Source organism: Tachysurus fulvidraco, chromosome 9 (genome assembly GCF_022655615.1).
Source record: "Tachysurus fulvidraco isolate hzauxx_2018 chromosome 9, HZAU_PFXX_2.0, whole genome shotgun sequence".
NCBI lineage: Eukaryota > Metazoa > Chordata > Actinopteri > Siluriformes > Bagridae > Tachysurus > Tachysurus fulvidraco.
The window spans coordinates 22,706,542-22,723,286 of NC_062526.1; the positions used below are offsets into that span (position 1 = coordinate 22,706,542).

A 16,745-nucleotide genomic window follows, 5' to 3' on the forward strand; every position below is an offset into this window, starting at 1 on the left:
TTACTCTTTGTTCATAAATAATTCATGGTATCTGAGCTGCTAATCAATTTACACATTCTTTCTCGCTCACTCTCACTCTATCCTTCACCCACAATCAGCAACTCCCCCTCTTTCGTTTCCCTGAATCTTTATATAAGTGTTGAAGCGAAGTGAATTGAAGCGAACATCTTATATTATAATATATATACAGTATATATATTAAATGCAATAATATAATGGGTTTAAAATTCTATCTATCTATCTATCTATCTATCTATCTATCTATCTATCTATCTATCTATCTATCTATCTATCGATCGATCTATCTATCTATCTATCTATCTACACACAGATAAGATGATAGATAGATAGATAGATAGACAGATAGATAGATAGATAGATAGATAGATAGATAGATAGATAGATAGATAGATAGATAGATAGATAGATAGATAGATAGATAGATAGATAGATAGATAGATAGAATCTGACCAATTATACACTTGAGTGATGAGCAATGATCTGATTCAAAATTCAAAGACAGCGTTGCCATATTTTTCTTTCCAGTGGTTCTGCAGACAAAGTGGACATGGTGTCAGATTTAATTGGGAAATGTCTCATTTTCTGTAGATTCAGCCAAAAAAAGTATTTCTAATAATTAAGTTGCTGTTGGTCTCTTTTATTTGTCTCTCTCTCTCACCTCTCTCCTTCCTCTCGGGGAGCTGTTTTATCCTCCTGCTCTTGTGAAGATGTGGTGCTGACAGCACTGCGAGCAGGGCTGCTGTCAGCCGATCCACTGATAACCGAAGCAACAGGAAGCGGCGTGTCTGTGTTCTGCTTAAGAGTCTGGAGTTTGGCGAGGGGAATGATGTCGCATCCTTCTGGGCGGTGCCAGACAGTGCGTTGAGTGGAGGCATTATAATAGTAAAAGCGCGAGGTGTTCGAGTCGAACAGTTCCCACCACTGGTCTGGGCCGCTACGTTTGATGTTCACACCAGCTGGTGCGTCCCACACACACTCGCCCGTCAGCAGGTTGGCATACATGCGCTCCCGTGTGCGAGGCTCGATGATCTCCACCCATTCCAACCTGAACACAGCAAATCAAAAGCCGTGAAAAGCACGTACTGTATATAAAAAAGTCATGATTGTTCAAGTCAAGATGAAGGATAGGAGAAATAAGGGGAGTCAGAAATAGGTTGGTGATGTGATGCAGTCTTGCTGTAGAACCAATTTAAATGCCCAAAAAAACAAAACTAGTGAATCGAGTATATCCTCAATTTATAGCCTCAATTTACTTTTCATCCATTACTAATTATTTATTCATATCAATCCCCAAATCTCTCAATACAATTTGTACCAACACCGGCTAATCTGAGCATTAAAAGAAATTCTGGGAAAGCTTCCAAGCCAGACAGAGGGTAACTTAATCCTGCTGAATGTCTGAAGTGTAATAGAGAGCTTTATCATGTCCGATTTCCTCTCTATACACTCAATATGTAAAGCAATGAATGCATGTAGAATATAGTCTGTTCTCAATCAATATATTCTGACCTAGTGACAGGAAAATACAATTAGCATATTTAAAAAAAAAGATAATGAATACTTTTGCCTCTGACATGTCTCTGAATCTATATTTCATTAAAAAACAAGGTCATGTTTTCAAATGATTTAAAAATGAACCACCATTGAAATGAATGCAATATTTCATGTTCTGGTTTCACATCCTACAACTTTTACAACTGATGAATTAGTTTAGATTACTGTGGATATAACCATTTGAAGACAATCACGCCGTCTTTGAACTGCCGTTGTGTCGGTCAGCTTTGTTTTCGGGTCTTCATCAGTGAGTTTGAAGACTTCATCAGGAATGAATTAGTGTTAAGTCTGTAATGAACTCAGAAATGAAGCTGAGCTGTTAGTTCCTCAGGAGCTCTTACACAATTCCACTCGAATATAAACTGTTGTAGAAAAGACATTATTTACATTGACATTATTTTATGTCCAGTGTCACCCAAATGAGGATGAGGTTCACTTCTGAGTCTGGTTCTTCTCAAGGATTCTCCCTCATATCATCTCAGGGACTTTTTCCTCACCACCGTCACCTCAGGTGTGATTATTAGGGATAAATGTTAGAGATAAAAAAGTTAATTTTAAACTTTACAGCTGTTACTCTGTCTCTGTGCTTCTGTAAAGCTGCTTTGAGACAACATCGACTGTTAAAAGTGAAATAAAAATAAACTGAATTGAATTGATGAATGACTTTTATCTGAATCTAGATAAAATTTATCTTGCTCTTTAATACACTTACAATTATTGCTGTAACTGACCCCTACACTGACTCCTATGCTCCAGCTGCATGCTATCAAACAGTAATAATCTCAGTACATAAACTAAACTGCAACTTCCAACTTATTTAGCTCCATTTCTGTTAAAACCTGAGATTGAAAAAAATGAAGAGACTCACCAGCCATATCGTCTTTATTTAAAGGTCGAAGATTATATGGGTTTAATCCACTTTTTTACTCAATTCATTCAGAAGCTGGACTTAAGAGGCTGCATAACAATTTCTGCTGTTGCTCCTGCTTATTATATTAATGTCCACATGATTGACCTCAAATCAATATAATAAACAATATTAAAGACAGCAAAGCATTTTTTTTCTCCTCCATTCCCTTTGCAAAATATAATACAGCATTTGAGGTGAAGCGGCAAATTGTAATTTGATGGGCAGAAAGCACCAAAAACACCCTCTTGACCTGTCAACTTGGATTAGTCTTTAAAGTACTGTTTTCTTCCCTGTTTATGTATATAAAATATAAAGCGTTCAATCAAAATGTGAACCATGTAAATTTCTTTGTTTAAACAAGCTACAACAGTGTTGGGTTTAAAGAAATTCATATACAGACACGTTGTTAAATCTACATCAATGACCATACTGACTGCTTTGAGAAGCTAATCGCTAATGTAACCTGGCTAACTTTGCGCTAACACTATATACTCCTTGTTGCTGCTGTGCTGCAAGTTCACACTAAACTCTTGTATAAATGTTAACTACAGAAGGAGAGAGCCACCAGCCAGTCTGTAACTATAAAAGTGCAGTTAAAGTGACAGAGAGCTAGAGACACCCTTTCATGGAGGCGGCAATATTTTTTTTTAATACTTTTAGGCAGTACATCTATGTCCAAAATACATAATCCAGATTCATGAAATAGTCATTGAAACTTTTTAATAGACATTGACATTAAAATATTATACTACTATTTTTTTTTAGCAATATCTGGAAAAGAAAATTGGGAACAGAAGCTCAAAACCCAGCAATTGCACTTATTAATATAAGAAACAATATCTGAAAGATGCCTGTAATATAATCAAGCCAGTAGATAATGGAAATGCCAGTGTTACTAATTTATATCATCTTCCCAAAATTCACAAAGAAGCCAACCTGGTATAATATCATTACATTAATATGCTTGATTAAAAAAATAGATAATTTCACTAAATAAGAGAAATAATATACCAGATGAATGACATTTAAAACCATTATAACAGGAACTAACTTATCTTGAGGATGTTCAACAACATTAAATGTAAATACAATCCATAAAAAATCCAACATATCATTTGTTAATAAATGAATGTTTGAATAACCCCGAATAACACTAACTACATTAGCTTAGCAAATCATATCGCTTGTTTTACATTACCATTCATCATTACCATTTTGTTTACCATTAAGGCAACATACAGTAAGTTTGACCAGGAAGATGCATGTTTAAGTCCCAGCACTGCCAAGCTGTCACTGGGCCCTAGAGCAAAATCCTTAATCCTCTCTTCTCCGTATCATGGCTGACCTTTATCCCTGACCCAACCTCTGAGACGAGCTGAAATATGCAAAGGATATAATTTTACAGTGCTGCAGTATATATGTGACAAATAAAGGCATCTTCTCACCACTTTTAAGATCCATAAAATGTCTATTGAAAGCCAGAAGTGTCACACACAAACAAATCACAAAAATATGTATCTTAATTGATTAGTTTATTTCTGTAATATATCCTCTATTATATACATTATTTATCATTTTACGCTGTATTCATGCATGCAGGATTATTTACTAAATAAATTATATTTCATTGATAAAAATTAATTTATCTGTGTAGAAAACCAAAACATAGTTGCCTCTGGCAGTTGGTTAGTAGACTTGTGTCTACAACCTATTGGACATTACATGAACAAATTCGGTGCTGTTTGTCTCTTCAGATGACACTTTAAAATAGGAATATGCTCTTGTTTCTAAACACTAACTGTATAAACCATGACTGAGAGAACCAGGTAAAGCAATGCTTTAAATAACATCCTTTACTTAAAGCTATATAATGATAGATAAGTCCCAAAGCAGCTAATGATGCTAACAATGATAATACTGTAGGTGCTGGTCAACTTAAAAGCTCATGAGAACTCATTACATCAAAATGAGCCTAATTGATTCTCTATATAGCATTATAACTTAGCTTTTAACCAGTTTAATGTAGCTTATAGGCTAGATAGAATTGCTAATAGTCAAACGTAGAGGCTAAAATGCTAAACCTATCATCCAGCCTGCACATAGGTCTCTGATGCCTGTGTACTTGAGTGCAATTTGATTAAATGTTAAGCCTCTTTAGATAAAAGAAAGATAATGGTTATAGATCACCTAATGCAATAAATCAACACCTACTGAGGGGAGAGGCTTATAAAAGACCTATCTAAGAAACTGAAAGTCTAGCTGATAAAAACTAGCATATATATATATTCATTGTTTGAATGAGGAACACTCAGAAAAGCTTGGTTCTGATCTGAAATACCATTCGAATAATGCTAGCTAGCTTCATCTACTCTTGAGATAATTTTTTAAGCAATCTTTCCTAATAAAGTACAACAAACATTTTCTCGTTATAAACTAATTAAGAAAGTAAGGCAATGACGTTATGATAATGCCCTTGATAAGAGCCCTTGCTAATGCTAATTCCTGAGTTCTGTCTATATGGATGGTAATGTGATAAAATAAAAATAATTTTAGTTGTGATTTGTTTCTGCTATCAAGTATATTATTCTATGAATCAGATCAACAGAATAACGGGGGTTGATTGATATCGATCATATGGCTAATCCGCAACCCATGGTCTCTATTATTATATGATAAATATGGCTCTATGGTATCTATGTTGAAATATTTTCATGTATAAGGGTGATGTGTGGGTTGAAGCAGGTTGTACTGAAGGCTATCTGTGCAATAAAAAACCTGGAGAGAGATCTGGTAGCTGATTAAGTGCAGATAGAATATAAAGTATAAAGCAATGGTGAGTTAATGGATGCTAATGGGCAAGAGGGACTGGGTGAAACTTCACAGTCTGGCGTAAAATTCTTCTGAAGTCTGATTGTCTGCCAGGTCCGGGCATGTGAATGAGCTGTTAGGGGAAGGATGGGATCTTATCCAAGGGATGGATAGGTCTCTGATGCTTGATAGGGCACTGTCTAGCAAAAATGTGGATCATGCACAAGTTAGTGTTGGCTTGTGGATTTTATATGAGAACAAATCTCCCAAAATTTTAAATTCAGCTGTAATATTCATTACCTATTTTGAGTGACCAGTATTGTTTTTAAATGTCACTATTTGACAAATATAAGTTGTGGAACAGTGTGCTCACTTACCCACCTTGCTTGCACAGATGTTTTATTACACCTAGTAATAAATGGGAACTGCAACAAGCACTAATATGAGTTCACTGAGGCAGGGTTCATGCTGCCCCAGAATCTGGTGGAAAAGCAGCTGAAAAGCATCTGGTGTTTTTTTTTTTTTTTCATAACAAACATTGGAAATAAATCAAATACATTACAGCAAAAATATAAAGTGTATGTTCTGGCAATGTTTCTATAGAACCGTGTATAGATCTATTTCTCTTGTAAGAGGAAAAGATGCCTTATTGTTTAAATAATGTCTGTGCATATCAGAAGTAAGAAATACTTCCCCACAGAAGAAAAAGAAAAATATTTACTCTACTTTTTCTATCGTTTCCATTGCTTTTTTGGTTGTTTTATGTTTTTTGTGTGGTTTTTGAAACGGGCTGAACATCATCCTGATAAATGATATTACCTTCAAAAAACCATGAACAAAGGTATGTCTAAAACCACTTGAGACAGCAGATCATGGAATTTATTATAGCATAAATTCCCTGTAGATAAGCTTCATTTTGTTTGAAGTTATATCATTATTATTGATTATTATTGAAACATGAAAATCTATGGACATGGCACGAACACCATTAAGTGACAAACATTGAATGCTGGTTAGAATATATCATCTGTGAAGTTTTTTAGGTTATCATTGCTGATAGTATAAAAGTGAATCACTGCAACCAGCAGCAGCTGAAAATGCCTGTCTGTGACCTCCTTAGTGTAGTGTTTATCAGGAGACGACTTAAATGGTCGCCAAGAGGGTGCCGATGCCAATGAAGACATGAGCTGGCAGCTTGTCAGCGACCTTGTCAGAGTGATTTTTTTTTTGTAGATACTGATTTTGCAAGGTACAGGAGTAGACCTTGGTGTACCAGATCACAAGTTTTTTTTTTTTCCCCTAGTGTTCAGTGGTGTGCCATGTCATTTGTAGTGGTCTGTGAATGTCTGGTATTCAGAGGTGTAGCTAGAGGGTGGGTTTTATATTTTAGCACCCCCATGAAATATTTTCCACGTCCAAATGCTTATTCCTGGATGGTTAAAATAACACACAGCAAATATGAACAGTAAAACAACGTAAATGGTATTATTTGAAGAAAGTGTGTTCATATCTACTGTATGGTAAGTAACTTTATTAACCAATCAGGATGATGCATTTATTTCTGTTTCTTTTTGAAAGCCAGCTCACTTTACTTCAGGGTTTTAGAACAGTAGATCTCAGTAGATTTTTAAATGCTATAAATAACATTTTCGCATTACATTGTATTTTTTTTTAAATAAAATTTATTGAAACTGACATAAAGCTACTTCAGCATTATTAATATGATGATTGTGACAATATGAACCCAGCTAAAATGAAATCCTGCCACTAGGATATATGATTGTCTTACAGGAGATGCTTTGTCAGAATTCTAGAATTCAAGGTCTTTGTGTGTTGGATATAAAACTCCTGGGCCCTTGATTAAGGCCCTTAACCCTCAATAGCTCAGCTGTGTAATGGCATAAATATAATGTAAATTTCTATTCTTTTTCATTTAGACCACATTTCTGAATATTTGAATTCTTTTTTTAATATTGTTATTAATAAATCTTGTATAACTATGATTATTTATATTTTCTTTTCTTTTACAACACCTCCACCAACTTAGTCTCGTTTGCCAATTCCGCCCACTAGCTAGCTCTCTTCTAACACACAGCAGCTGAACATGCTCAGAAATATATGTTAACTCCATTCTCTTGCTGTGTCAGATTAGAACTTTGGAAATTTGTATGAGCTCTGTTAGATCAAACTTTATATCCTGTACTAACTTGAGGCACAAAAATAAGTCTAGCTTCACAGTGACTGACAGGACACTCAGCCAATCAAAAGAGAGATCACATGCCAGAGTGTGAACAAAGCAAACTGGAGAAAGAGAAAAACAGAAAGAGGGGAAAAAGGATTCAGGATTGATGGATTTAAGGCAAAAAAACACTGGTTGTTGATCTTTACATTTTGTGAGCGATGACATTTGATATATATCGAAATCGTTTTCATTTACTGAATAAAAAATCTAATAAATGCAACAAATTGAGATTGTATGAATAGCTATGTACATAATTCACGCTACACAAGCAACAGCAATAACAGATGGCCAACGATATACGTTAAAACAGCGAAGATGAAACAATTACACAAAAAATAATAAAAATAACACAAGGAAGCAAAAAAGCATCCCCAAGGAACGTTATGCGTGGGCAGACGTGTGGGAAGGTGTAAAATGGAGTCTCCAAGAGAGACCGATGTGTTACTCAGCAATCCCAAGGGATTAAAAGAATAAAAGAATTAATTAATGCTCACATTTACTGGCCCAATTAGGCTACGCTAATCTTTCTAAGCAATTAAATGTGTCACCAGCTAAAAATAGGATTGCATTGCAATTTCCTGGGTGAAGGGATGAACCTGTGTGTGTGTGTGTGTGTGTGCGAGGAAACGTAAGTTATTTCCTCTCAGATTCATTTAAACATTCATTACAAAAAGAAAGAAGCAATTTAAGCAAGACTGAGTTTAATCAAAGTGAACACACGCCACTTTCGTTCCATTTCTGAGCATCAAACATTTGCTAGATGAAGCAACTAAGCTTGCTTAAAACATAAAAGCTTACTATTTACGCCCTGTTTCGACTCTGTATCACAAAAAAAAAAAAAACAATATCTAAAGATCTATTGCGTGGCAGATGTGACAAATGTTCATGATGTCTGGCTCCAATATGGCATTCCAGAGACATTCAAGACCTAAAAATGGTGACCATCTGCTTCATGCATGTGTCCAAAAATCCAACTGTGCAACTTGGAATGTCTGCCACACTTCAAATAGCCACATCGCATCATATCGGTGAGAATGTGATGATTACATTCGAGATTCTTTTTAGCATATAGCATGCTTTTAAAGCACCTTTACTGGTTAGCACATTCAGGATTGCCAGTCCGTGCCTATTTACCACCTCCTACTCTCTCGTGCTGGGGTATAAGAATTAAGTTGTAAAATCCTTGGCTTGTTGCACAGATCTGAGGCTAAGCTCGGTGTGTGAACTGCTCAGAGGGACAGAAAATGGATCGAGTTATGGAGATACTGTATGTAACAGTTGCCGGTATCAGTAATCGTACAGAAATTGAGGCGTGTACCGTGTATGTATCATCTGCATCATGATGTCAACTGTCAGAATTCCTTGTATCACAACTGCGTTCTTGCTCTGCTTGAATGTCATATTTAAAAAAAAAGACTTACAACAGATATTTAAATGCTTTTAAAAAACGAGCACACGACTTGTTACGAATCCTGATAATATCTATTCAGTACACAGACTGAAGAGTGTGTAATGTGCATAGCAGGTGTTTCAAGTGTTACTGCACAAAGAGGAAGCCAAGTGTGAAGCTTTGTTTGCTTCCCAGTGTGCTAGCTCCTACACATTTTTTTTTTAAATATTACAGATACGGTACTCTAAACACCGAGACAAATGTGTGTATGATTCATGCATCTGATCTCTTTCTGCTGTACAGTGTTTAAGAATAGATTTGTGTGTATGACATTAACATTGTGTCTGACTGTAATAATGATGATTATTAGCCAAGCTGCCACTCTTGGGCCCTTGAGCAATGCCCTTAAAGCTTTGAGCTCCATGGCTGACCCTGTGCTTTGACTCGTCACTGTGCTGGAATGTATACATGACAAATAAAGGCTATATCATAAATACACTTACACACACATGTGGTTCTTCACCAAGTTTAACACATATAATTATATAGAATGTCCTTCTGTGCTGTAGCATTAAAATTTACCTTCAGTGGGCAAATCTGATTCGCATGACAATGCACCCGTGCACAAATCAAGCGCTATAAAGACAAGTCGGGAATGGAGGAACTTCCTGCACAGATCTCTGACCTCATCCTGATTGAACACCTTTAAGATGAACTGGACCCTTCTCACCTCACACTAATGCTCTTGTATAACAGGTTGATAAAAACACAAATCTTGTGGCAATCCTTATAACAGTGCAAGTGATTATAACGGCAACGTGGGGACTAAGGTGTGCACATATTTATAGTGTATAATACACTCAACAGCAACATCAGGAAGAATCTCCTGAAAGAAAACGGGGCATAGAAGCCTTTATTATTACCAAATAGACATGACAGCAGAATTCTTTTCTTTGCATATCCCGACTGAAGAGGTTTAGGTCAGAGTATAGGGGCAGATATGATACAACACTCCTGGACCATGAAGGGGTTAAGCTCAGTTGCCCCACAGTGGAAGCGCTGGGGTTTGAACCCCAGACCTTCTAGTCAACAACCCAGAGCTGCTCCCTTATATGGGTTTAAATATGTTAAATACCTCCTGAAATCAACTTCACATAGCAAACTACCACAAAAACACTTTGTATTAATCCATGAGTTCACATATTACGAATTATTTATCTTGCCTTTTGTAATTAAGGAAACTTTTTCCACTTTTCCCTGTTGGAGGTTTTATCATCATCATCATCATCATCATCATCATCATCATCAACACACAAATTATCTGGGACTAAAAAAATCATTAAAAACATTTGTCCCACAGCATAATGCCAGTAGCAGCACACAAAGCATGACAAGGAAAATAATACAGACTCTTTATTATCCTCCTATGATGCTTCAATCTCGCAACGGGGAGCGAAGAGAACGGCAGACATGATTTCTCATCTCTCTGCGAATAAAAAACGTAAACTCCTTTTCAGTGATTGCCCTGTAGGCTGGTATTAAAGCTGCACTGGCATCACTGACACAGCTGATCGAAGACCTAACTCGTTTTGTCACACATCCACCCGAGAGAGTGACTGGGCTACTCCACAATGTACCACTTTTACTGAGACCGTTACATTCGTTCAGGCGCACACTGAAGCCGTGACCTGATAATAGCGCAGACTTACACTCTGCAGAACCAGAAGCAATAGCACTGAGAAGAAAATATTTTGAATATATTCTTATATTTCTTATTATAAGATTACAATAAGCTAAATATTAGATTATTCAACTTTCTACATTGATTTTGACTAAATTCAAGCTCATTGTAAGCATTTATTTTTAGTAGGAATCATAATGACGTCCTAATTGAATAAGATATATATTTTATTATATTTGGTTTATCATAAAGCCTACGTAGACATATTCGACTATATTCCGCTGATATTTGCGCTCGTTATCGGTTTTGCAGGCAGGATTGTTATTTTAATCCCACTTACACCCACTCACAAAGGAATTGTCTGCTTCTACAGACACTCTTGACCAATCCCACCCACTCCTGCGGTATTCTGTACCACACATAATCATAAACCACAATGACCCTGACCAGGATAAAAAGCAGTAACAGTAACATATTCATGTTAATAAACATATCACAAGCGTGGGTTGCCCGTTCCACAAAGAAAAACGGAGCTAGCATTATTATACCTGTTATTGTGCTTACATTTTGCTTTCGCTCTCCCACACAAATAGATCGATGTGCATGTAACACCAGCAGGCCCTCATCCTAAATGAGTATGTTAATAAAGACATGAATCACCCTCCATCAGTGTGTGACCTGTGACTCAGACCAGCTTTGCACTCATTGCTGCCAATGAAATTCACCACACTAGGAAAAAGGCATCCTTTTAACAGTATCCTAGCAACCACGGTCGGTGCAAATCCATGACCCTACGTCTGTAGCACTACACACACACACACACACCCACTCACACACACTATCCATAAAACGATGAGGATTTCGTCCTTCTCCTCTTAGTCTACATGAGTGTCTCCCCTCCTCTACACTCTACTGTAACACTCTCTATTTCTATTCCATGTCTTTCCTGCCTTTTATCCCTTCCCAATCTTTTCACTCCTTCTCACTTTAACCTAGCCAGCAGTTTTCCTCCCAAAGGTGCCGGCTTCAAACAGTGACTAAAACATCACAGAACCTGCATAGCGTTCAGTCTACAGTATGTGACCGGACTGCGAATGTAAAGAATGTAAAATGTGAGGGTTTTATCTCTGAATGATCACCTGCTCTCTCAGGTTAGATTTTTTTTTTCTGGATTCTGTTCTTACGGTTCTTACACTCAGCTATAAAAGGGTACAAGAAGACATTATGCTGTTAGATTAACACCTAGATGCCTGGTAATAGCTAAGAAATAGAGTCTGTCGGATCTGGTTAATTATATGCTGTAGCAAGTTCTGCAAAGCAGCAATCTACACAGTTTCATTCATTCAAAAGACGTCATTTCTTCCAGTTCAAAACAGATGAAAATTTAATACCTGGTCTGCATGCTAATAACCTAAAACATAACATGAAGGCTATTAACCTAAAACACCGTCAGCTAAAATACAAACTATTGTGTCTTTTTCTTTCTTTCTGTAAATTCGTGGAAAATGGGGATAAATCTGTAATTACAGAAAGCCTTTGCTTTTCTAAACAGATATGTATGGAATAAACGCTACACAGATTACCCATCCTACTTAACCATTTCTCAGTGCAAAAGGAATTACAGCTCTATAAATATTTAAGTGTTATTGACCTTCCGAATAGTAAGCAATACAAACCGATAATCATGTGTTGCTAAACATCTGGGCTAATACACTCTACAACTGTATCTGTAATGACAGTCAAGGATTTGGAAGATCACCAAAATCACTCTTTATAATTACTCAGTCTTTCAGACTTTATAAATTGCCTTCAGCTATGTAAATTGTGTCAAACACATTTACAATCCTCATGTGTACAATACTGCATGTAGAAACCCAGAGCCAAGTGGCTTAGATTCTGTTCTGCAGGAAACATTTTTTAATATTAACTGTTCACAAGTAATACAGTGTATTTGTGTTATATATTAGATTTAACAAGCAAAGTAACAGATATGACTATACAGATATGAGTTTATCTGATTTATGGGATATTAAATTCAACAAAAAACAAAGAAAAAAATGCAAGCAAATGATTGGTTAAAGCCGACTAGAATCAAATGAAGTGTAAAACTAACTAGTTCCACTGTAATTTATCACATAGTTTTTAGTGGAACGAAGATAGAAAATAGGTTTTGACTTACATACACTGTATCCATTGTATCTGCAGTTAAATCGTGCATACAGACATAATAACGATACCCCGAAATGTGTTATGAATGGTAATTGTTTATGCTGCTATACCTTACTTTAACAGACGGAACTGAATAACATTAAACCCAAAGGTGTCGATTGTGCAGAAGTCAATCTTTTATTATTATTATTATTATTATTATTATTATTATTATTATTGTTGTTGTTATTACTATTGCTTATTGCTTATTATTTTTATTATGTCAAAGGAGAATTGCTGACTAAACAATGCAGTGCAACATTTATGAGATGTGCTCCTTCTCAAACCGCAGTTATGTATTACTAATAGAACTAGACACATGAAAGGGCTCCCATCTGACACCAGGCCTTGTATTCTTTACAGCCTGGACCAGTATCCAAATACCCAGACAGGAAAACGGAAGGATTTTACACCACACACGGGAACGTAAACCCTTTAAAGAATCACACAGATTTCATCCACATTTCCAGGCAGACATTTTAGTAGCTGCCATGTTCCATGACCCGCAAATACATCAAAACAGTTATCAATTCTAGCCTACTGAGTGCTAAGTGTTAACTCTGGTCAGACTAACTGTCATGTCTTTCTAATGGTGAGGCTTAAATGACATCTGTTGCTCTACCGTGTTATTTCTAAAGTAAAATTTTCTAACCCAGGTTTTTAACCATACAGGTTTGTGTGGCCTATTTAAATATAACCGGGTTAAAGATTCCGATAACGGAAAATTAAAATCTCTGTTTTTTTTTAATCACTGAAGCAGGTTAAAGTCTGCTTCAGGTCTTTTTAAGGTTAAAGTAGGTATGGTGGATTTTATCTACTTTGGGATGAATGGTCAGAGCTAAACGTGATTCCACAGCTCTAGCTAGACATAACGTCTCTGTCTGGAGCACTCTTTTACAATCGACTAGCCTGTCATGTGATTAGCTTTGCAATCTGAGCAAGGTAGGATACATTGTGGTTAGAAAAAAAAAACTCCATTTGGCTTTATGGAATAGTATGACATCTCACGAGATGGTATAATACAGTAAGTTAGGGAACAGTATGGTATGGTATGGTATGGTATGGAAGGGTAGGGTATGGTACAGTATGGTGTGGTATGGTATGGTATGGTATGGTATGGTATGGTATGGTATGGAAGGGTAGGGTATGGTATGGTATGGAAGGGTAGGGTATGGTATTGTAGGGTAGGGTATGGTATGGTATTGTAGGGTAGGGTATGGTATGGTGACACACAGCAAATTAGGTAACTGATCCACCCATGCAGCTGCTTCAATCCATACATACACACCCATGGTCTGCTCAACCTCAGCAGATGTTAGCCACCTGCTGACATGATTGCAGTAAAGAATTTGTGCCTTTCATAACCTACACACCATATCATATCTTTAACACTAAAACAATGACCCCAAGGCCAAGATTAATTCAGGGAAGGAAGGAAGGAAGGAAGGAAGGAAGGAAGGAAGGAAGGAAGGAAGGAAAAATCAACTCTCCTATTTAATGCAGTGCATTTGATATTATCTTTACATGATCACAATGAACACATACAGATCCCAGCTCTGTCTGGTGACTGATCATTCCACCCAGTTTAAACCATTTTATATTTTCCGTAACATAACAGCATTGTATCCTTCTAAACCCTAACTATATTATGAGCACATGACTGCATGATGATTGTATGATGGCGTGCCGCAGGTTGTCTCCATCTCCAACGGAGAGCGCGCGCTCGCGTTAATCTGATGCTTCCCTTCCTGTCCACGTCTCTGTCCTGTCTCGCGCCCTGAGTCGGTAAAACGCTCAAATGCATAGATCGAGGCCACGTTTGACTATTATCATTTATCCAATGGACAATGACGCTCATGTCCGGTTATCCTTGAGCTGTGCCTAGTGCCTATGGGTGTGGAAGGATGTACATCGGTCGAGAGAGAGAGAGAGAGAGAGAGAGAGAGAGAGAGAGAGAGAGAGAGAGAGAGAGAGAGAGAGAGAGAGAGAGAGAGAGAGCGCATCTTGATGTTTAGAACGAACGGATGCGTGATGTGATGTGCTGTCCCATAGTCTGATCCCCACCCACCGCGTGCACTTAATTACTGCCCTCAGATATGATGAGGATGTCACTGCTGCGGTAGATAGGCGTCTCATCCAGGGTGTAGGCTATTCCCGATTCCCTCACTGAGATGAAGATGGACGGATGAATGAATATGACACTGCTAGACAACGACACGAGCATCAGCACCCTTATCGCAGTCCCTATCATCTAAATCTGTGGCATTACATGCATGAGCGGGTGCAGAATGCGGCATTAGATATTTACCTCTCCGCCATGGTCCCCTTCCTTTTCCGTGCGCCGGTTATAATCCAAAGAAGGTAATCCACAGAACGTCAGTCATGGTGCTAAAGGGGCTCCGTCACCGCAGTACAGATATCTGGAGCACGCGCTGTATCTCCCCGCGTCTCCGTCACCACCGACAACCTGACGTCATCTTGCGCTCTTGTACATGGTGGATGGCCGGCGCGTTGCCATGGCGCCAGTGCAACGCCGGTCTTTATGCACAAAAGCATGTTATTATTATTAGGAGTATTTTGTGTCTTATTATATTTTGCATATTTGTAGTCTGGGGTATTTATTTAAAGGTACAAAAGGCATGAATAAAATCTTACTAGTAAAATATCGTGAAAAATATGGAGAATATGGTAATAAAATAACAATTTAAGCCAAATGCACAACTGTAAAAACATAACATAACATAACATAACATAACATAACATAACATAACATAACATGACATAACATGACATAATATGACATAACATAACAACAAAACAAACATAACATGACACGACACGACACGACATAACATAACATAACATAACATAACATAACATAACATAATACCCTTCTTATCATTTTATCAGCCAGCCAGCAAAAACATCACTTTGAAAAAAAAGTGTATCAACAGTATTTTTGTGGAATGAACTGATCAAGCTTACACATATATAATATGTATATTTATAAGATATATAACACACTTATGCATATGTCTGTTGTTTCTTTCATTATAAACATATCAGAAAGTGAGCTCCGTGTCCACCTGAGTTAGAATTTTAAATGCAAGTTTTCTTAAAGACTTAATTGACATTCTGCAAACTGGAGTTTTATACTTTTTATACAATATATAACTGTGTATGTAACAAATAAAAATCATGAATCCTATATATATATATAGTATAACATATTTCAACACCACCTATATAACTGAGAGCCAATCTTAACAAAATTGGACACACTGCAAATAAATAATGCTTTAAACATGTAATTCAGAGTCACATCTAACTAATAAAAATATGTGTCCTGAATGAGCAAACATGTCATTACAATGGTTTTCACTCAGATTTCGACAAAAAAAAAAAGGTAAACCAGGTTACATTAGGAAAGTATATAAACTATATGAAATATAATTATATAAATTATATAAACTTCACCGATAAATAGGCGACATCTTGAAAATTTCATACACATGTCATGTGTTGGTGGTAACAATGACAAAAAATCTTAGACCTTCATATCTGCATGTGTTCTTCCCCACATAAACTTTTACCACAAAGTCAAATCATGGCTGTCAAGGTTGTAAGGCAGCAGTGTCCAATCTTATCCACAAAGGGCTGGTGAGGGTGCAGGTTTTCATTCCAACCAAGCAGAAGCATGTTGTAAGGACTCCAGTGGCCTGTACAGAGCCCTGACTTTAACTACATTCAATACATTTAGTTTGAACTGGATCACTGCACCCCAGGCTTCCTGAACCTGATATCAGTGCCTGACTTCATCAACGCTCTTGTGAAATAATGAGCACAAATCTCCACAACCATATTTCAAAATCTATGGATGTGATCAACAAGCACATATGATTGCTATGGTCATGTGTACAAACTTTTGTTC

At 36.9% G+C, this 16,745-nt stretch overlaps 1 protein-coding gene across 1 annotated transcript in view; it reads right to left on the reverse strand.

The window, feature by feature from the left end:
* The window catches only part of arhgap39 (Rho GTPase activating protein 39), a 30,210-nt gene that overhangs the window by 12,411 nt on the left and 1,054 nt on the right, over positions 1-16,745 (reverse strand). The window contains exons 2-3 of the mRNA XM_047818629.1: positions 15,123-15,352; positions 680-1,066 (exon numbers count right to left, since the gene is read on the reverse strand). Of these exons, the coding sequence (XP_047674585.1) occupies positions 680-1,066; positions 15,123-15,133 (398 nt within the window). The 5' untranslated portion in view covers positions 15,134-15,352. The remainder of the gene's footprint in view (positions 1-679; positions 1,067-15,122; positions 15,353-16,745) is intronic.